General features: G+C 43.4%; 1 protein-coding gene across 1 annotated transcript in view; it reads right to left on the bottom strand.

Moving 5' to 3' along the window:
* Positions 1 to 1,001: 1,001 nt before the first annotated feature.
* Positions 1,002 to 15,957, bottom strand: part of LOC111142003 (myelin regulatory factor-like) — a 118,840-nt gene continuing 103,884 nt past the window's right edge. The window contains exons 17-25 of the mRNA XM_022494930.1: positions 15,560 to 15,634; positions 15,424 to 15,476; positions 15,117 to 15,296; positions 8,091 to 8,153; positions 7,351 to 7,438; positions 5,308 to 5,382; positions 1,872 to 1,992; positions 1,475 to 1,549; positions 1,002 to 1,280 (exon numbers count right to left, since the gene is read on the bottom strand). Of these exons, the coding sequence (XP_022350638.1) occupies positions 1,194 to 1,280; positions 1,475 to 1,549; positions 1,872 to 1,992; positions 5,308 to 5,382; positions 7,351 to 7,438; positions 8,091 to 8,153; positions 15,117 to 15,296; positions 15,424 to 15,476; positions 15,560 to 15,634 (817 nt within the window). The 3' untranslated portion in view covers positions 1,002 to 1,193. The remainder of the gene's footprint in view (positions 1,281 to 1,474; positions 1,550 to 1,871; positions 1,993 to 5,307; positions 5,383 to 7,350; positions 7,439 to 8,090; positions 8,154 to 15,116; positions 15,297 to 15,423; positions 15,477 to 15,559; positions 15,635 to 15,957) is intronic.

Consider the following 15,957-nt stretch of genomic DNA (forward strand, 5'->3'; position numbering starts at 1 on the left):
GAGGCAGGGTGAACAGGCTCTGGGATACAGGGTCTGTGCCCAGCTGGCTGGTACTGGGACCTGATGTGGTTAGGGCAGGTGGAGTATGAGAGCTGATGCAGGAGGTGGGTTGCAGTGTGGACTCAGGATTGGTTGGTTTGTATTTGAAAAGCACTCATGGGCTGGTGGTTTACTCTCTCGAGGAATTGACTAACCCTAGGAGGTAGAGTCCCACTAAGGTCAGCCAGATCCTCAAAGGTCAAAACATCAGAATACAGAAAATAAAAGACACGGTTGATAGTCTCCAGCTAGAGGATTTCTGGCCATTCTAAGTTGGGGAAGGCATACAAATGTACCCATAAGCCAGTGAGAAGCATCCAAAAGCTAATTTAGATGTAAACAATGGAGAGGGGCACTATGGCCCTGTAAGAGTTGCCCTCATATGTGGAGGGAAAACAAAACAAAATCCGAAAACCATTGACAACCGGGAGATTAAATGCAACTGTCTGGGTCTCGATTATCTGGGTTATCTTAAAAACTTGTCACAAGTTAGTGCTTCACAAGAGAGCACAGAAAACTCAATGTCCATCAAGCATTATAGGGTATAATAGCAACAATTTCTCCTAAATCCAATTCATTAGCCAGCTCTGTTCTGTAGTCTAGTGTATGTAGTTCTCTTTCACTCTCTCCCACTGTCGCTCCTTCCTACTCCTTCTCTCCCACAAACTCATGGCAATAGTCTGCATAAATGTGAGCTCCGCTATCAGACACCACCCATCTGTCCCCCTAATACACACCGTACCATACACTCTCAATGTAGTGGGTCCAAGCTGACATGGATGAAATGGGCCTTTTTATTTTTCTCCAAAGCTACAGTAAGAAACACATCAGACAAACTGAAGTTAGACCTGCCTCTTTGACCTCATATATTCCTTAATGCCAGAAGCAGTATTTTCAAGCCCAACCACGCTGTTTCCTTCAAGAAATGTTGTCTTCATAGTAAAATCAAAGACCACATTATCTCAAGTTGCAGCAAACCCTTTATTCTCCTCATTAATGGCTCAAAACTGTTCAAGCCAAAGCCTGAACAAGTCCTGTGGCAATAAATGTGAATGTTTTACAAAGAGAAGAAAGAAATTGCAGAGGCTATATTTCCGTTGACCGAACTTCTGAGCACTTTTCTTTGGCAAAGTCCTCAACCAAACTCGAATAAATTAGACACAGTGCCGATAGAAGTAAAAGAAGTAATCTGTGAAGAATATCCCAGCAAAATAAGGATCCGTTGAACAGTCCGCTAAATCCTGTCAGAACAGAAGAAAAAAGGAATGATTAATGTAAGCATTAGTTAAAGTAATTGAACGATTGATTGATTGATTTAATGGTCTGTTTCTTCCTCCCTCCCTGGAAAGAAAAAGGCAAAAAAAAAAAAAAAAAAAAAAGAGAGAGAGAGAAAGAGAGAAGAAAAGGAAAGAAAAAGAAAAGTAAGCAAGCTTACCGGCGCAGCTACACGGAAATGGTACGTGCTGTCAAAGAACGGGGCTACAGGGAGTGTCCAAATATGCTGATAGCCCTAAATAATGCATGAAAGAGATCCATTTCATAACCACATTTACCACTGGAAAGACTATCGTCTGAGAAAGCATTTCTTTGACTCCTCTAGGAAAGTTATCTGTGGCAACAGCTTTTGAGAGGAGTCACTGAAACACTCGGCAGGCTCTGAAGGACACAGGAAGACACAGCCGAACCTGGTGATGGGGGTCAGCCAGCAAGGAGAAACCCTGGCGGGTGGCCCATGGCATCCCACTCTTCGTCGGGAGCAGAGGCTCTACCACAATTCTAGACACACTTCTTCGGGAACAGGGATAGAAGGCCCAGGGGCTGGAAAGCATTACCTGTGTCATCTCTTGGGAGACTTCTTGGCGGCTTTGTGTCCTCTTGGCTCCCCTTGTACCATGGAAACATATATTTCCAAGGGTGAACTTGCACTGGAAGACTATCAATGGCTCTGTTGTGCTTCGAGAGACAAAAGAGAAAAAGGGCAAAGGGAAAGCAGTTACCAGCTCCACTGGACTACACCTTGGTAAAAAGAGGTATGAATGGGAACATAACTTGGACACCCACTCAGTTTCAGGTAGGCATTTTAGTACACTAAGCTTGTCAATGCCCATATGCCCGTTCACAACTCCTTATTACAGAAAGAAACTCAGTCCCACATGATTACTGTGATAGACTTAACATTCATGTTCCCCTCCCCCAAATTCATAGGCCTAAATCCCAGTCTCCACTGTGATATGTTAGGAGGCAGAGCCTATGGGAAGTGATCAGGTCTCGAGTGTGGGGCCTCATGAGTGGGATTACTGGTCTTCTAAAAGGTCCTCAGAGGGCTCTCTTGTTCCTTTGCCAGGTAGACACAGTGAGAAGATGGCCTTCTGTGAACCCTCCCCAGACACCAAGTCTGCCAGTGCCTCCATATGGGATGTCCCAACCTCCACCATTCCACCAGAACGGTGGAAGGCAAATGTTTGTTAAGGCTCCCAGGCTATAGTGTATCTGTTACGTCAGTCTGAACCAATCAAAACCACCTGAGGTAGCCTCTGACAGCTCTAAAATGTAATCTCCTGGCTGAAATCACTCCAGCAGCAGCAGTTCTTATCACCATAGATCTTAAAGTCATTTGGGGGGACCTGGGTAGTTCAGCCAGTTAAGTGTCCAACTCTTGGTTTCGGCTCAGGTCGTGTCTCCGGGTGGTGAGATCAAGCCCCTCATTGGGCTCCACACTCAGCAAGGAGACTGCTTGAGATTCTCCCTCTCCCTCGGCCCCTCACCCTGCTAGAGCTCTCTCTAAATAAATAAATAATACCTTTAAAAATAAATAAATAAATAAATCCATTTTGGAGCTATCCCTTCTCTTTTCACTGGCAGCTAAATTTGCATCTACCTGAAGTTTCCAGGATTTCAGATTCTACAAACCCCTGATCTGAGTACATACTGTTTGCAGCAGCAAGGTAAACAAACAGGAAGGGATGTGGGGCTGAGCCCCGTTAGAATTTACCCACTGTCATAGCTGTCAGAGTGGAAGTCCTGCCAGAAAGAATGATTCTCCTCTGGAGGTTAGCCCATTAATTACCATCAAGAGGATGAGATCCGTATGTCTTTGGAAATGATCTTTTTGCACAAGCAGGACAACCTACAATCTCAGTTGAGTCTGTGTGTTATTTTTAAATCACCCATATTAGAAAAATGGCTCTTAAGCTAAAAAGCCTGATTTAGCGTCTCAAGATGGTCTTCTGCCACTTCAGGGGATACACCATGTCAGCTTATTTCCCTCTATTTCCCTAGGAATGAATGAGGAAAGGCTATTCCAGGCCACTCAGGGAGTGCTAGAAGACAGTACATTTAGCTCTTGCTCTGCATGAAATGTGATGAGTTCTGAGTCACAAAATACTTGCTGCTTGAAACAAACCTTTCTAAGGCAAGCAGTTGGGTCGAGTGTCATCAACTCATTGTAGAAGTGAAGTTGATGAGAGAAGGAGTATGAAGCCTTCGTGAAACAGAGGAAGGGATAGAGCAGCGGGAAATGGATGGAGGAGGAAGGAGAGAGCTGGGGAAGCAGAAGGGGAGAGCAGAGGACAGAGGAAAGGGAATGAGATGGAGAAATGAAAGGGAAGAAGAGAGAAAATGTAGAGGGGCCAGAAAAGGAGAGACTACGGTCAGAGACACAGGATAAAAACCATCTATCTTCCCGGTGAGGAGCTCACTGCATAATTTGAGTGAAGTGGGTCAAAGTCTTAAAGTACTGCAATTATTTTAAATATTTGGTGAGAGTAGATTAAATTAGAGCTTTGTGATTTTGAAGAAAAGGTAGTCATAATAAAAGCTACCATTTATGAAGCACCTACTATAAGCCAGGAAGGAGCAATGTTCTTACATCTCTCATTTCATCAGGAAAGTGATGATTTAAAGGATGGGCTGAGTTTGAAACCCAGCTCCCTGGCTTACTAGCTGTGAGTTTCGGGACAAGTGTGTTCAACCCTCTCCAGACCTAAACATTCCCATCTGAAAAATATAATCTAGAAAAGAAAAACCCAACTCGGACGGTTATTGTGAGGATTATATGACCCACTATTAAAGTGGAGAGCGTCTGGCGTATGCTCTGCGCTCAGCAAATGGTAGTTATTAATTTCACTATTTTTTAAAAGATTTTATTTATTTAGGGGCACCTGGGTGGCTCAGTGGATTAAAGCTTCTGCCTTCAGCTCAGGTCATGATCTCAGGGTCTTGGGATCAACTCCACATCAGGCTCTCTGCTCAGCAGGGAGCCTGCCCACCCCCCCTCTGCCTGACTCTCTGCCTACTTGTGATCTCTGTCTGTCAAATAAATAAATAAAATCTTTAAAAAAAAAAGATTTTTTAAAATTTATTTGACAGAGAGATAGAGAGCACAAGTAGACAGAGCGGCTGGTAGAGGGAGAGGGATTATGACCGGAGCCAAAGGCTGCTTAACCGACTGAGCCACCCAGGTGCCCCTAATTTCACTATTATTAACAGTGATTCCCAAAACAGCTCTATGTCTTATGGTATTATCTCAAACTGATTTTATAGATAAAAACAGCTCAGAGAGGATAAGTGGTTTCTCCAAAAGGTTATAGAATTAGTAAGTGGCAGAGACAAAATTTGAACCCTGGTCTGCCCAACTCCAAACTCTGACTCCTTGAACCCCTCTGGGGAGGGAGTGGGGTCTGCATTAGCGTTGCTACCAGGAGCTCCCCACCCAGACGGTGTGCTATTCCTCTTGCTCTCACCCCAATTCAAAGGGGCACAGGGGTAGTCTGCAGCTTGTAAACATCAAATCCAAGATCACTCCCATTTTACAGTTGTGAGTGTAAAGCCTAGAGTCTTTCCATTCCACTGAGGGAGGCTGGAAGACCCCCACCTTCATTTTTTTTTTTTTTTAAGATTTTATTTACTTATTTGTTAGAGAGAGAGAGAGAGAGAGCACGAGCACAGGCAGACAGAGAGGAGGGCAGAGGCAGAGGGAGAAACAGGCTCCCCGCCGAGCAAGGAGCCCAATGTGGGACTGGATCCCAGGACACTGGGATCATGACCCGAGCTGAAGGCAGCAGCTTAACCAACTGAGCCACCCAGGCATCCCCCTCACCTTCATTTTGAAGACTCCTCCCTCAAGCTGGCCACCTCTCCACTCAACAAGCGTCAGTGGACACAGACTGATAATGTCCCACCCCTAACTTACTGATCAAATTGTGAAGGAAGTTCAGACTTGCTATTCAAATAGTGACAGAAGCAGAATTGTTCTCTACAGTTACTCACTTGATTTCCAGAGAGAATTTGACATTGGTAGGTGTGTGCTTATTAACAGGAATATTGTAATTGTAATTTCCAGTGCTAATTATGAAAAAAAAATAAAATAAAACCACAAATCAGAATACACAGGAAAGTCTTCAAAAAGCTTTTGTTACTCATTATATACTACATAAGTGGTGAAATAGTCTATAACAGACGCAAAAAATCAAAGTTAGCATGGTAGAGCTTTATGTTTTTCAGAGACGTACTTGCCAAATTTCAAAGTGATCTCTTTCAGGTCTTCATATACAAACCATACCACAAAGATTGATGGTTTGTTGGAGCACACAGACAAAGTGATGGAAAGCCAAATCCCAGGCTAAATATGTATAATCGAGTGCACAGGAAACGACTCTGGTCCCCGTTAAGGAGACACAGATTTCAGGAGACAAATGAGGCAAAGGCCTCAAACCAACCATCCCTCTGGAAAGGAGGACTGAAAATAATGAATACCAGCTTCCCTACTCCAAATCACTCCCTTTTAGGCAATATGAGTAGGAAATACCACGCACTTTCAGAACCTGAATCAACTAACATTATAATAGTCCTAATCGCAGTTCTGTGACTGAGAAAACTATGGCATCCACAGACACTCCTGCCCTGCAGCCTCTGGAAGGGAGCTACTTGGGGCAAACGGGGGCTTCCTGGGATTCCTCCTATAATAAAAACTCTAGCAGAAAAGCATAGCATATCCGACACAAATTCTTATAATCGTCAAGGCCATACCTTATATGGAAAGACAACTTAAAACCAGATGCATTGGAAGAAGAGCTCACCATTTTAGATTCTTTTTAATCAATCCTAAAGTAAGTTGTTAAAAATGAGAACGCAGAAATAAAAGGAATTGATCTGAATTGGGATCAGGAGAGCCTGGTTCAATGGCGAAGAAGCAGAGATAAATGGAATTCACTTCCTACAATGTGGCCCCGACGTCTGCCCACTTCGCAGCCACCCAACTCAGTAGCCTCACCTCCCAGAGGAGAAACGGACAATCAGGGGGGATAAACACCTTGTCGAAGTTCTAGAATTTGAAACCCAGTCATCCCACACTTCTGCATTATGTCACCCTAGCACAATAATTAATGTCTGTCTCTGACTTCTTTAAGCTCACTGAAGCTCAGGTTCCTTAATGGCAGAATGGGATCAACTAAACCAACCTCAGAGGGATTTGGGGAAGAATTCCACATCATAATGAATGTCAAAGCCATAAACAAGTCATAAAGCACCATGCAGTTTATTTTTAAAGCTCAGGGTCATCAACTTGAAGTCTAAGTTACATCGGGTTGAAAAGAAATCAGGCTGAGAATCCCAAGGATTTGTGACACCAGTTCAAAGTACAGGGTCTTGTCTTTCACCTAGCAATCACCCCGTAAAAATTTATCAGAGAAAGAAAAATAAGTCCCCATTCTTAACGCCTTCAACTTGCCTATCAGGCTAGCTTGAAGCTACTTGTGGTCTGTGCTTAGACTCTAAATGCATCGTTACCTGACCACACACAATAGACACGGAGGTCAATGAGAACTTTTGTAATATCTGGATTTTTTTTTTTTCACTCCTAACTGAAAAAGCCAAGATAAGCTTTATTATTTAGCAATTAAAATAATGATATTCCTTGTTATTAAAATGTATAAACATCAGCTCATTCATTACTTGGAGCCATGAGTAACAATGTCTTTCCTGTCGATACAATTAACTGGCAGCCCCGTATAGCCTACTGTATGTGTCCTCAGAGAGTGGGCCACAGAGCTGCCCCCTAAGCTTTTTGCTTTGGACTCACCCATTAACATGGGAGGGTGGAATCATTGGAGCCGTGGTTTATTGACATTTGCTAATAGCAACCATTTTATGATGCCCTCGTCTACCATGTAACAAATGTGTTTTCACTTAAGGAGCAACATAAGCACACATTGATTTTTACCATGTAGTTTGAGCTTTCATTCCAGCCTCAGAAACCCAGAGCCCTGAGTAAGTTCCAGAAACAATCAGGGTAGAATGGGGAGGCTTACCCACCTGCACTGGAGGCCTCGGCCACAATACCGATGATCTATTACTTGCTGGATTTCCATGATCTGAATAGAACTGATGGTTGTATCAATCCCTGTATTGAGAAGAAACAAAGAAAGTAAACTCTTCTGCAGAGGAAAACTATCCTGCTTCTGCAATGTCTCCAAATTACCCAAAGTGAAAGAAGAGTTTCCTAGATAAAATGGGTTCCATTTGCATTCAAATGGAAAAAGAAGGGGAGGGAAGGGGAAAGGGAGAAGTCTTTTTGTTGTTGTTATAGTAAATTTTAAGAAAACTCATAAAAACCCACGCTCTAATAGGTAGCCCCATAACATCCAAAAGAATTTCTGGACCCTGGAAATCCAACTAAATTGACATTTATTGAAATGGAGAGTGCAGTGTGAAATGCAATCTGGCCAAGAAAGAAAGCTTTAGAAAAAAAAAAACAAAACTTAGAAAACAAATGAAACGTACAGTCAGAATTGAAGAAGAATGTAGGAGGTTCAAATAAATTATCAAAATCCATGGAGATAACCTCCTCTACTCTAGTGTGAACGACCATCTCTAAGCCTCCTTAATGGTTAGATGCATTGATTATAAAAACCTAACCCTAATCCCCATGAGCATTGGCTGCAGGGTGCAGCCTTTGTCCCCCGTCCTCACTCCTGTAATGCTTTCACTGCCTGTTGCCACTCCCAGGGCCTCTACCCTGAAGCCAAAGGAAAGTCGCTTGGCTGTAAACTTACAGTCACTCCCCCAGTCAGGGCTGGTTAGCGCATCTCTTGCCAGGAATGACAAACTTCTGTCTTCTGAAGAGGAAAAAAAGTCTGTCAAACTTTAAGGCTTGGCCAGGATGAGAGGAAACCCAGTATGTGTGTCCCTTCTGTCAGTTGAATGTTTCTCCACCCGTTCTCACTCCTGCCTTTCCACCCATCCAATGCCTACCTCATTTCTTAGGGATCTAATATGTTCTCATCTTCCCCAAGAAGCCATCTGTTTTGGGCTGAACTTTGTTCCCCAAACTCTTGTGTTGAAGCCCCAACCTCTCAGAACATGCTTCTGTTTGGAGATAGGGCCTCTCAAGAGGCAATCGAGTTAGAACGAAGCCGTTATGCTGGGCTCTAATCCAATCTGGCTGGTGTCCCCCCTATAAGAAGAGATTAGGACACTCAAGACACCAGGGACAGGCAGAGAGGAAACCCTGCAAGGACACACAGCAAAGGTGGCCATCTGTGAGTCCAGGAGGGAGATCTCAGAAGAAACCAGACCTGTTAACACTCTGATTTTGGACTTCTGGTCTTCAGAACTGTGAGAAAATAAATTCTGTATTTGAAGTTGCCCAGTCTGTGGTCCTTTGTGATGGCGGCCATAACAGGTCGGATCACTGTGGCTCACGGCCCCTCTGCTCTGACGTCACCGCCTTACTACAGAACCACCCATGTGGTGATCAGTTAGTAGTCTGTTATCACATCAAAAGTATGTCATCACAGTTTTATTACTTGTATGTATTTTTGCCCTTTCTTGAAAACCCCAGAATAGGGAACCTCTATTAAAATTCTCTGATTTCTCTGTAACTCTTAGCATAACGTGATCCACACAGGAAAAAAAGAGAGCTTAAAACCCCAGGTGGGGATCATGGTGCCAAAGCAGCAGATCAGTGGTGTGGGTGGCTTGGAGCTGGCTTGTGGGGAAGGAAAGAAGTGGGGGAGTGGTTTTGCCCTGTCACAGCTGAAAAGGCATTTTACAAGCAGTTTGGGAAAGGTAACTATTCAGAGGATTGTTGTGAAGGCTTTGGGGGAAAATATCTTAAAGTGAATGGTGAAAGCAATTATTTAGTGGGTTACTAAACAAGTCTTTAAATAGAATTTTGAAGGTTTTGCAGTCTTTTTTTTTAATTTGCTGATTTTTTTCTCAAGGCTATGTACTGCTCACTGTATTCCTTCCTTTGCATTATATAATGTTTATATTTTTCAACATAGTTTGGGGTAAAACACAAAAACAGTACCCTCATTTAACAAGAGACAGAAGTTGATACAAGGTGTGTTGCTTTCATAAGAAAGAGACGCGAGATCTAAAACAAGTTTTCTATTCATGTTTCTGTGTGGAATTTCAGGATGGAAAGCAAATGCTAGAGCACACATTACTTGGGTGCCATCACTCCTAAGTAAATCTGCCATGGTTAGGACTTCCTACACTAAGCACACAGGCTTGTTTACCTGTCCACAAAAATGACTGTGAGCTTCTAGAAGCCTGCGCTCATCTTATGCACCTGCCATTGCCCCAGGTAAGGCAATCCTGGGCTCTCTGCAGGTGCTCAGCAAAGTGGGAGGATGGAAGGAAGAGGGGAAGGGAAAGAAGAAGCAGAGTCCATCATATACCCTCTAGAAAAATGTTTCCTCTTAACACACTCAAAGGCCTTGATCCCAGGACTCTAGGATCATGACCTGATCATTAAAAAGAAATGGATCTTGGGCGCCTGGGTGGCTCAGTGGGTTAAAGCCTCTGCCTTCAGCTCAGGTCATGATCTCAGGGTCCTGGGATCGAGCCCCGCATAGGGCTCTCTGCTCAGCGGGGAGCCTGCTTCCTCCTCTCTCTCTGCCTGCCTCTCTGCCTACTTGTGATCTCTGTCAGATAAATAAATTTTAAAATCTTAAAAAAAAAAAAAAGAAATGGATCTTGACACATGAGAATTTTCTAGAAAATTGAATATATATTTCCCTTTGGGTATAAATATATGTGCTGTCCAAAGGCCTCTAGATTTCTTGGATTCCAGCTATTCCAATCTTTGTCAAGCACACGTCCCCTGCTATGAGTTTTGCTTATGATTGCTTCCATAGAAGGACGTGAATTTATATGGCAATTGAAACATAAAAAGAAGAGGAAACCAGAACTTCTCCATCCTATCTGTTTCCATCCCTTACCTCTTTTTCTACTCTCCCACTGAATTTGCAGGAACAGGACTCATTATAAATTTTGGCAACAGAATTACAGAGTTTCCTCACTTCCAGAGAAGCATGTTTTCATGTTCCTGGAGACACAGAATCCTGTGATAGGATTTAGTATCTGGTGGATAACAGTATTTTAAAAACTAATAAAAAGGTAAAGTTAAGGAGAGATAATCTTGCAGATTAGAATTATGAAAATGGCTTTTCAAATGCAGGATTGGAAATAAATTTTAAATCTCCTATAAAACATTTCCAGTTTGTCACTTCTCTGAGGCAAGACTATTCAATTCTGAAAGGCTGGTTATTAGAAAACCATAAATTCTCCTGTAGTCAAACAGGGGTGGTTCTCATTTTATAAATGTCTTCCAGTAATATTCACTATAAACTTAATATACACTTCCAGCAGTTTTCATTGTGAAGCTGGAGACAGATTTTGCAATCAACGGAAAAGATCTCCTAATAAACTAAATTAGAAACTTCTGGAGAAGAAAGATTTAAGATGGTCTCCAACCAAAGCATATCCTGTTGTGGTAGAGTGTGTATATAGCATTACTTATAAAATTGTGCTGCATGGCTAAGTTCCAAAACAGCATCTTGGATACCTTTTTCTTTCCTGATTGAACCAGACTCATGCCAAGAAAAAGTCAATGAGCCCAACCGATTGATGACTGTGTCCTTTAACACAGGGAGTCAGTTTCTTTCTGCCATTTGCTCTTCCCAGAGTTCTGGTCTCCAAAACAAAATAAGCATGAATTCCCATGCCTTTAGTTTCATGAGATTTTTTTTTTAAGTCTTCACCAAAATTCTTAACATCTGTAGAATTCCATAGATTTTTCTCCTCATAAGCTCTTTACTTTTTCCTATCTAACTCTGGCTATTTAGGTCTTTATTGTTTCCATAGATTAAAATCTAATCCATCGCACTCAGTTGGCTCCTCAGAGTAGAAACTCAATATTCCAAAATACCCACTCTCCACCTCTTGGTTAGTCTAACCCAAACCTTTTATACGAAGAGGGGTGGGATAACCTTTCTGAGAGACGTTTTATATAATCAGCTTGGGTCCAAAAGAAGAAAAATGGCTTGCACTCAGCATATCATAAAAATGCTAATTTCCCTTCCCTTATTTTACTAGAGGTCTTACCCCTTAGAAAAGAAGCTCATAAGTGTTTTCTGGGGCTTGGCAAACTGCTAGATATTACTCTTCGTCCTAGAGAGTTATTCCAACATGTTTGTTTTTTTTTCCTTAACCATTGAATTTCTTTTTAAAATTTTTATCCTTTAACTTTTTTTTATTAAAGATTCTATTCATCTGTCAGAGAGAGAGAGAGAGTGAGCACAAGTAGGGGGAATGGCAGGCAGAGGGAGAAGCTGGCTTCCCACTGAGCAGGGAGCCTCATGTGGGACTCGATCCCAGGACCCTGGGATCATGACCTGAGCTGAAGGCAGATGCTCAACCAACTCAGCCACCCAGGAGTCCTTATTCTTCCATTTTTAGTTAGTTGTCAATGTCTCAGAAACATCTGGTTGAAAGAGTTTGCCTGGCTTTCCCCACTTTCAGATTTAGGAACCCTAGTGTCACATAGTGCCCAGGACAAAGGGGAAGGATAGACCTGCAGCAGAAGAGAAGAGACTTTCTTTATACCACCAGAAACGCCCCACATCAGGGACCTCTTCTAGGCAACCCTGGAGGAGGGGCATGCCAAAGGAGGTTTCCAGAATCACAGAGGGAATACTCTTGGCTTCCTCTGGAGTTGATCCCTGGTACATGTGCACACGGTGCCCAAATAAAGGAGAGATAATGGTAGATGGGCAGGAACCCAGGGCATGGACACAGAGGACTCAGGTTCCTGTGGCAACTGTGCTAGTCACTTACTGCAGAACCTTAAGCAAGGTCCTGGGCCTCCATCTCATCAGCTGGCCAGTGGGTGAGCTGGTATCAGTCAGAGGTGTTCCTGACCTGGGGACCTTGGAACCCCAGGTGATTGCACAAAGCAGTCAGTGGCGTCTGCACCCTTGAAAAGTAACAACTCTCCCATGGGCTTGTACTATTCTTCAAATGTTGCTGCAGGGTTAACAAAAATAATTTGACTAAAAGCTTAACAGTTTACAGTAACATTCTCCCTCTATGTATTTTCTCAGTCAAATAATTATAAAAGAAGAATGAATTAATAGTAGAGTCTATGGGTTAAAAAGTTAGGTATCACTGGTTTACCCCTCTCACATTCTATAAGACTCTAAATCGCCAAAAGTTTGCAGGTTTCTAGAAGGTGACAGTGAAAAGAACACGTAAATCCTTGCTATCTCTCTCTGGCTGGAAGAGGGAAGAGGAGACTACTCTCCCCATGTACCAGGGAGCCTGGCAGAGCAAGACTTACATTTCATTTTTACCCAGAGAAGCTGATGACAGCATCTAGGAGGACAAAGCCAGGCACTGTGGAGCAGCCCTTCTTTCTCTAGGAGTCTCTTTGGAGTCTCCCCTACTTGGGCAATGGAAGACATGCAGGCACCCAGTGTCCCAGAGAGGAGAGCAATAAGCCTTCCTCTGGTTTGAGAAGACTGCTCTGCCCGTGAAGAGCTGGTTGCTATGGGAAGGAGTTTGCTCAAGGGTCAAGAACATTTTTGAAAATGAAGATTGGCTCAGTCCATGACCTCTTCCCGCGCAGGATCCATGGTTGCACATCTCTCATAGGTGAGATGGTCTCTTCTGAGGACCACTCTCAGACAAGGTCACCAAGTATACCCAACACGGGCTCCTGAGGTAGGAAAAGGATTGACCAGTCACAAGGGTCCATGTGCTTTCACAAGAGATGAAGGCTTTAAGGGATTTTTTTTTTAACAGTACTAGACTTTTCCGTATTTGACATTACTGAGAATATAATGACTGAAACACATTCCTTTCTTCACATGGAAGCTTTATCTTTGCCCTAGAGTGGTGCATCTCATCCCAAGTTCAATCAAAAGTTGCTTTCATGAGAAAAAACAGTGCAAGCGTGGCCTCCTACAGATATAGGGGAAAACTCTCCAAAAGCTCTCCAAAAACTTTTCCCCTCATTGGAAAAAAATGGAGATAATAGTGCCTATCTTTCAGGCTTGTGGGGATGGAATGGTTTATTCATGTAGACGACTTATGGCAGTGTTTTTGTGTACAGAAATATCTCATTCCATCATGATGGTGATGGCGGTGGCAATGGTGAGGAGGAGGAGGAGGATTTGTAGAAGTTATTCAACTCTAGGATATGCAGTAATATCAAAAGAGAAAAAACATACCACTGCCTCCAAACTTCAACCAGTGACCACACTGTACATGTCAGTCATTTGGACGGCCCAAAAAATTCTGGTTCATCTTCTTCCAGGCATACGTTAGGTCTGCACGTTATCAACTATTTTTTATTTTTTTTTAAGATTTTATTTATTTATTTGACACACAGAGAGAGAGAGAGATCACAGAGAGAGAGGCAGGCAGAGAAAGAGGAGGAAGCAGGCTCCCTGCTGAGCAGAGAGCCCGATGCGGGGCTCGATCCCAAGACCCTGGGATCATGACCCAAGCTGAAGGCAGAGGCTTTAACCCATTGAGCCACCCAGGTACCCCTATCAACTGTTTTTCAGATGAGACATGACCAGTGTCACTTGCTTTGGCCAATGAAATGTAAGCAGAAGTGACACATGCTACACATAGGTGGGAGCTTTAAGAGCCATGTTCTCTTACCACTGCTACAGAGATTGCAGAAATATGGATTGAAGTGGAGTCTCCATTAGTTAGGTTCTAAAGGAGATGATGAGCGAGAGCCCTCTTTTGATCCACATTTGACAAAGAGAGAGAGTCAGAAATCAATTTCTACTACATTAAGCCACTGTAACTCAGGAGCTGTTGCTGCCACAGCATCCTGATAGATAAGCCATGCTAATATGTATGTACTGCTGTGATTGTCATCATTATTCCATACCTTTGTTGTGGATGTGCAGAAGGTTCCCCAAAATAATAATGAATTAGTATCCATTTGGATGTATTACACATGGATTTACAGTGATAATTATACTTTTAGCCCTTAATCAAGTCTCCATAATTTTTTTAATTTAATGAAAAATCTGCTTCTTAAAAAATTCTGTGTGTGGGGCACCTGGGTGGCTCAGTGGGTTAAAGCCTCTGCCTTCAGCTCAGGTCATGATCCCAGGGTTTTGGGATCGAGCCCCGCATCGCATCGGGCTCTCTGCTCGGCAGGGAGCCTGCTTCCCTTCATCTCTCTGCCTTGCCTCTCTGCCTACCTGTGATCTCTGTCTGTCAAATAAATAAATAAAAAAAAAATCTTAAAAAAAAAAAAAATTCCGTGTGTGTGTGTGTGTGTGTGTGTGTGTGTGTGTGTGTGTGTGTCCCTAGGAGGAAGAGACGGATATTCGGACAGGGGTTGTGATTTTCACTGACTTGCAGCTTACCCTGAACTCATTAGACTTCCAAAGCCTTTTACATTTTGCCCTGCTTGGTTTGGGCAGAAAGCCCAGATAGGACATCATTTTATAAGTTCTAAGTGAGCCGGCAAATCTACCCAGCCACCCAGGATTACTTTACATGTTCTACTATTACTATCTTTGTTGGCAATGGACAAATGAAACCTTTTCACACACTCAGCTATAATTTCATCACTGGGCAGGGAACTCAATCTTATAGAGGACTGCAAGTTTCCATACTTGTGTTTTTAAAGAGACTGCCACGCCAAAGAGAAAAGTAGAACCATTGTCTGGGACCATTAACAGATTAGGCAAGTGAATATTTGCAAAGTAAAACACGTCAGGTTTCAGAGCCCTAGATGCTTCACTTCGAACATTCTTTACCTGCCCATGGCTTCTGATGGGTTTCCTCCTCCTGAGACGGCATTCGCACAGGACCGGAGGGGACTCCTCTCTTTCCCCAGATGGGGCAGCAATAAGTCTCCAGACAGGGCAGGATCTCACAGAAAGTGATTTCTGGTACTCGGAAGGAGGACTGTGTGGTTGCCAGGGATGTATTCGGTGCTGCAAAGCATCAGGCAGAGGGGAGGGAAGCGACAAGGTTAACCTGAAAAGCTGGTTCTTTTGTTGACAAGTCACAGGAAACGGGGCTGGGTTTGAGAGTGAGGAATGTGAAAATCTTAAATCTTACCTGAGGGGGAGGCTGTGGGCGGCAGGGCGGGCGCCTGAGAGTTGGTGATATTGCTGGAGGAAGAAAACTAAGTGATTAATGAAGGAGGCCTTCAAGGATCCTTCTCCCCAAAGGAAAACAAGACCAAAACTCTCACCTCAGAGGAAGATTTGGGGCACGTTGGTTTTGATCTTTTAAGCTAAGTATGTAAAGAGAGACTATCGTCAAGGCACTGTTAAAAAAAAAAAGAAAAAAAGAAGAAGGGGAACATTACGTGACAGATTTGAGTTCATCTGTATCTCACACAACCAGCTGGCCAGAGATACACTCTCACAGGCCACACAGATTGGGGGGGTGGGGGGGATGCGGCCACGGCTGACAGAAGCACCATGGAAACCAGCACCGTTCTGCTTCTCTGTCCTGGTAAGAGAAAGCCCTCCCCCTCCTAGAGCAAAGAGGCTCTGGGGTGCTCCGCACTGATGGATTTTTCCAGAGAGCAGCCCCCTGGCCCTGGCAAGCTGCCTCAGAAGCGTCTGTCACCAGTGGAAGATTACA

Source organism: Enhydra lutris, unplaced genomic scaffold (genome assembly GCF_002288905.1).
Source record: "Enhydra lutris kenyoni isolate GAN:26980312 unplaced genomic scaffold, ASM228890v2 scaffoldscaffold7, whole genome shotgun sequence".
Classification (NCBI taxonomy): Eukaryota; Metazoa; Chordata; class Mammalia; order Carnivora; family Mustelidae; genus Enhydra; species Enhydra lutris.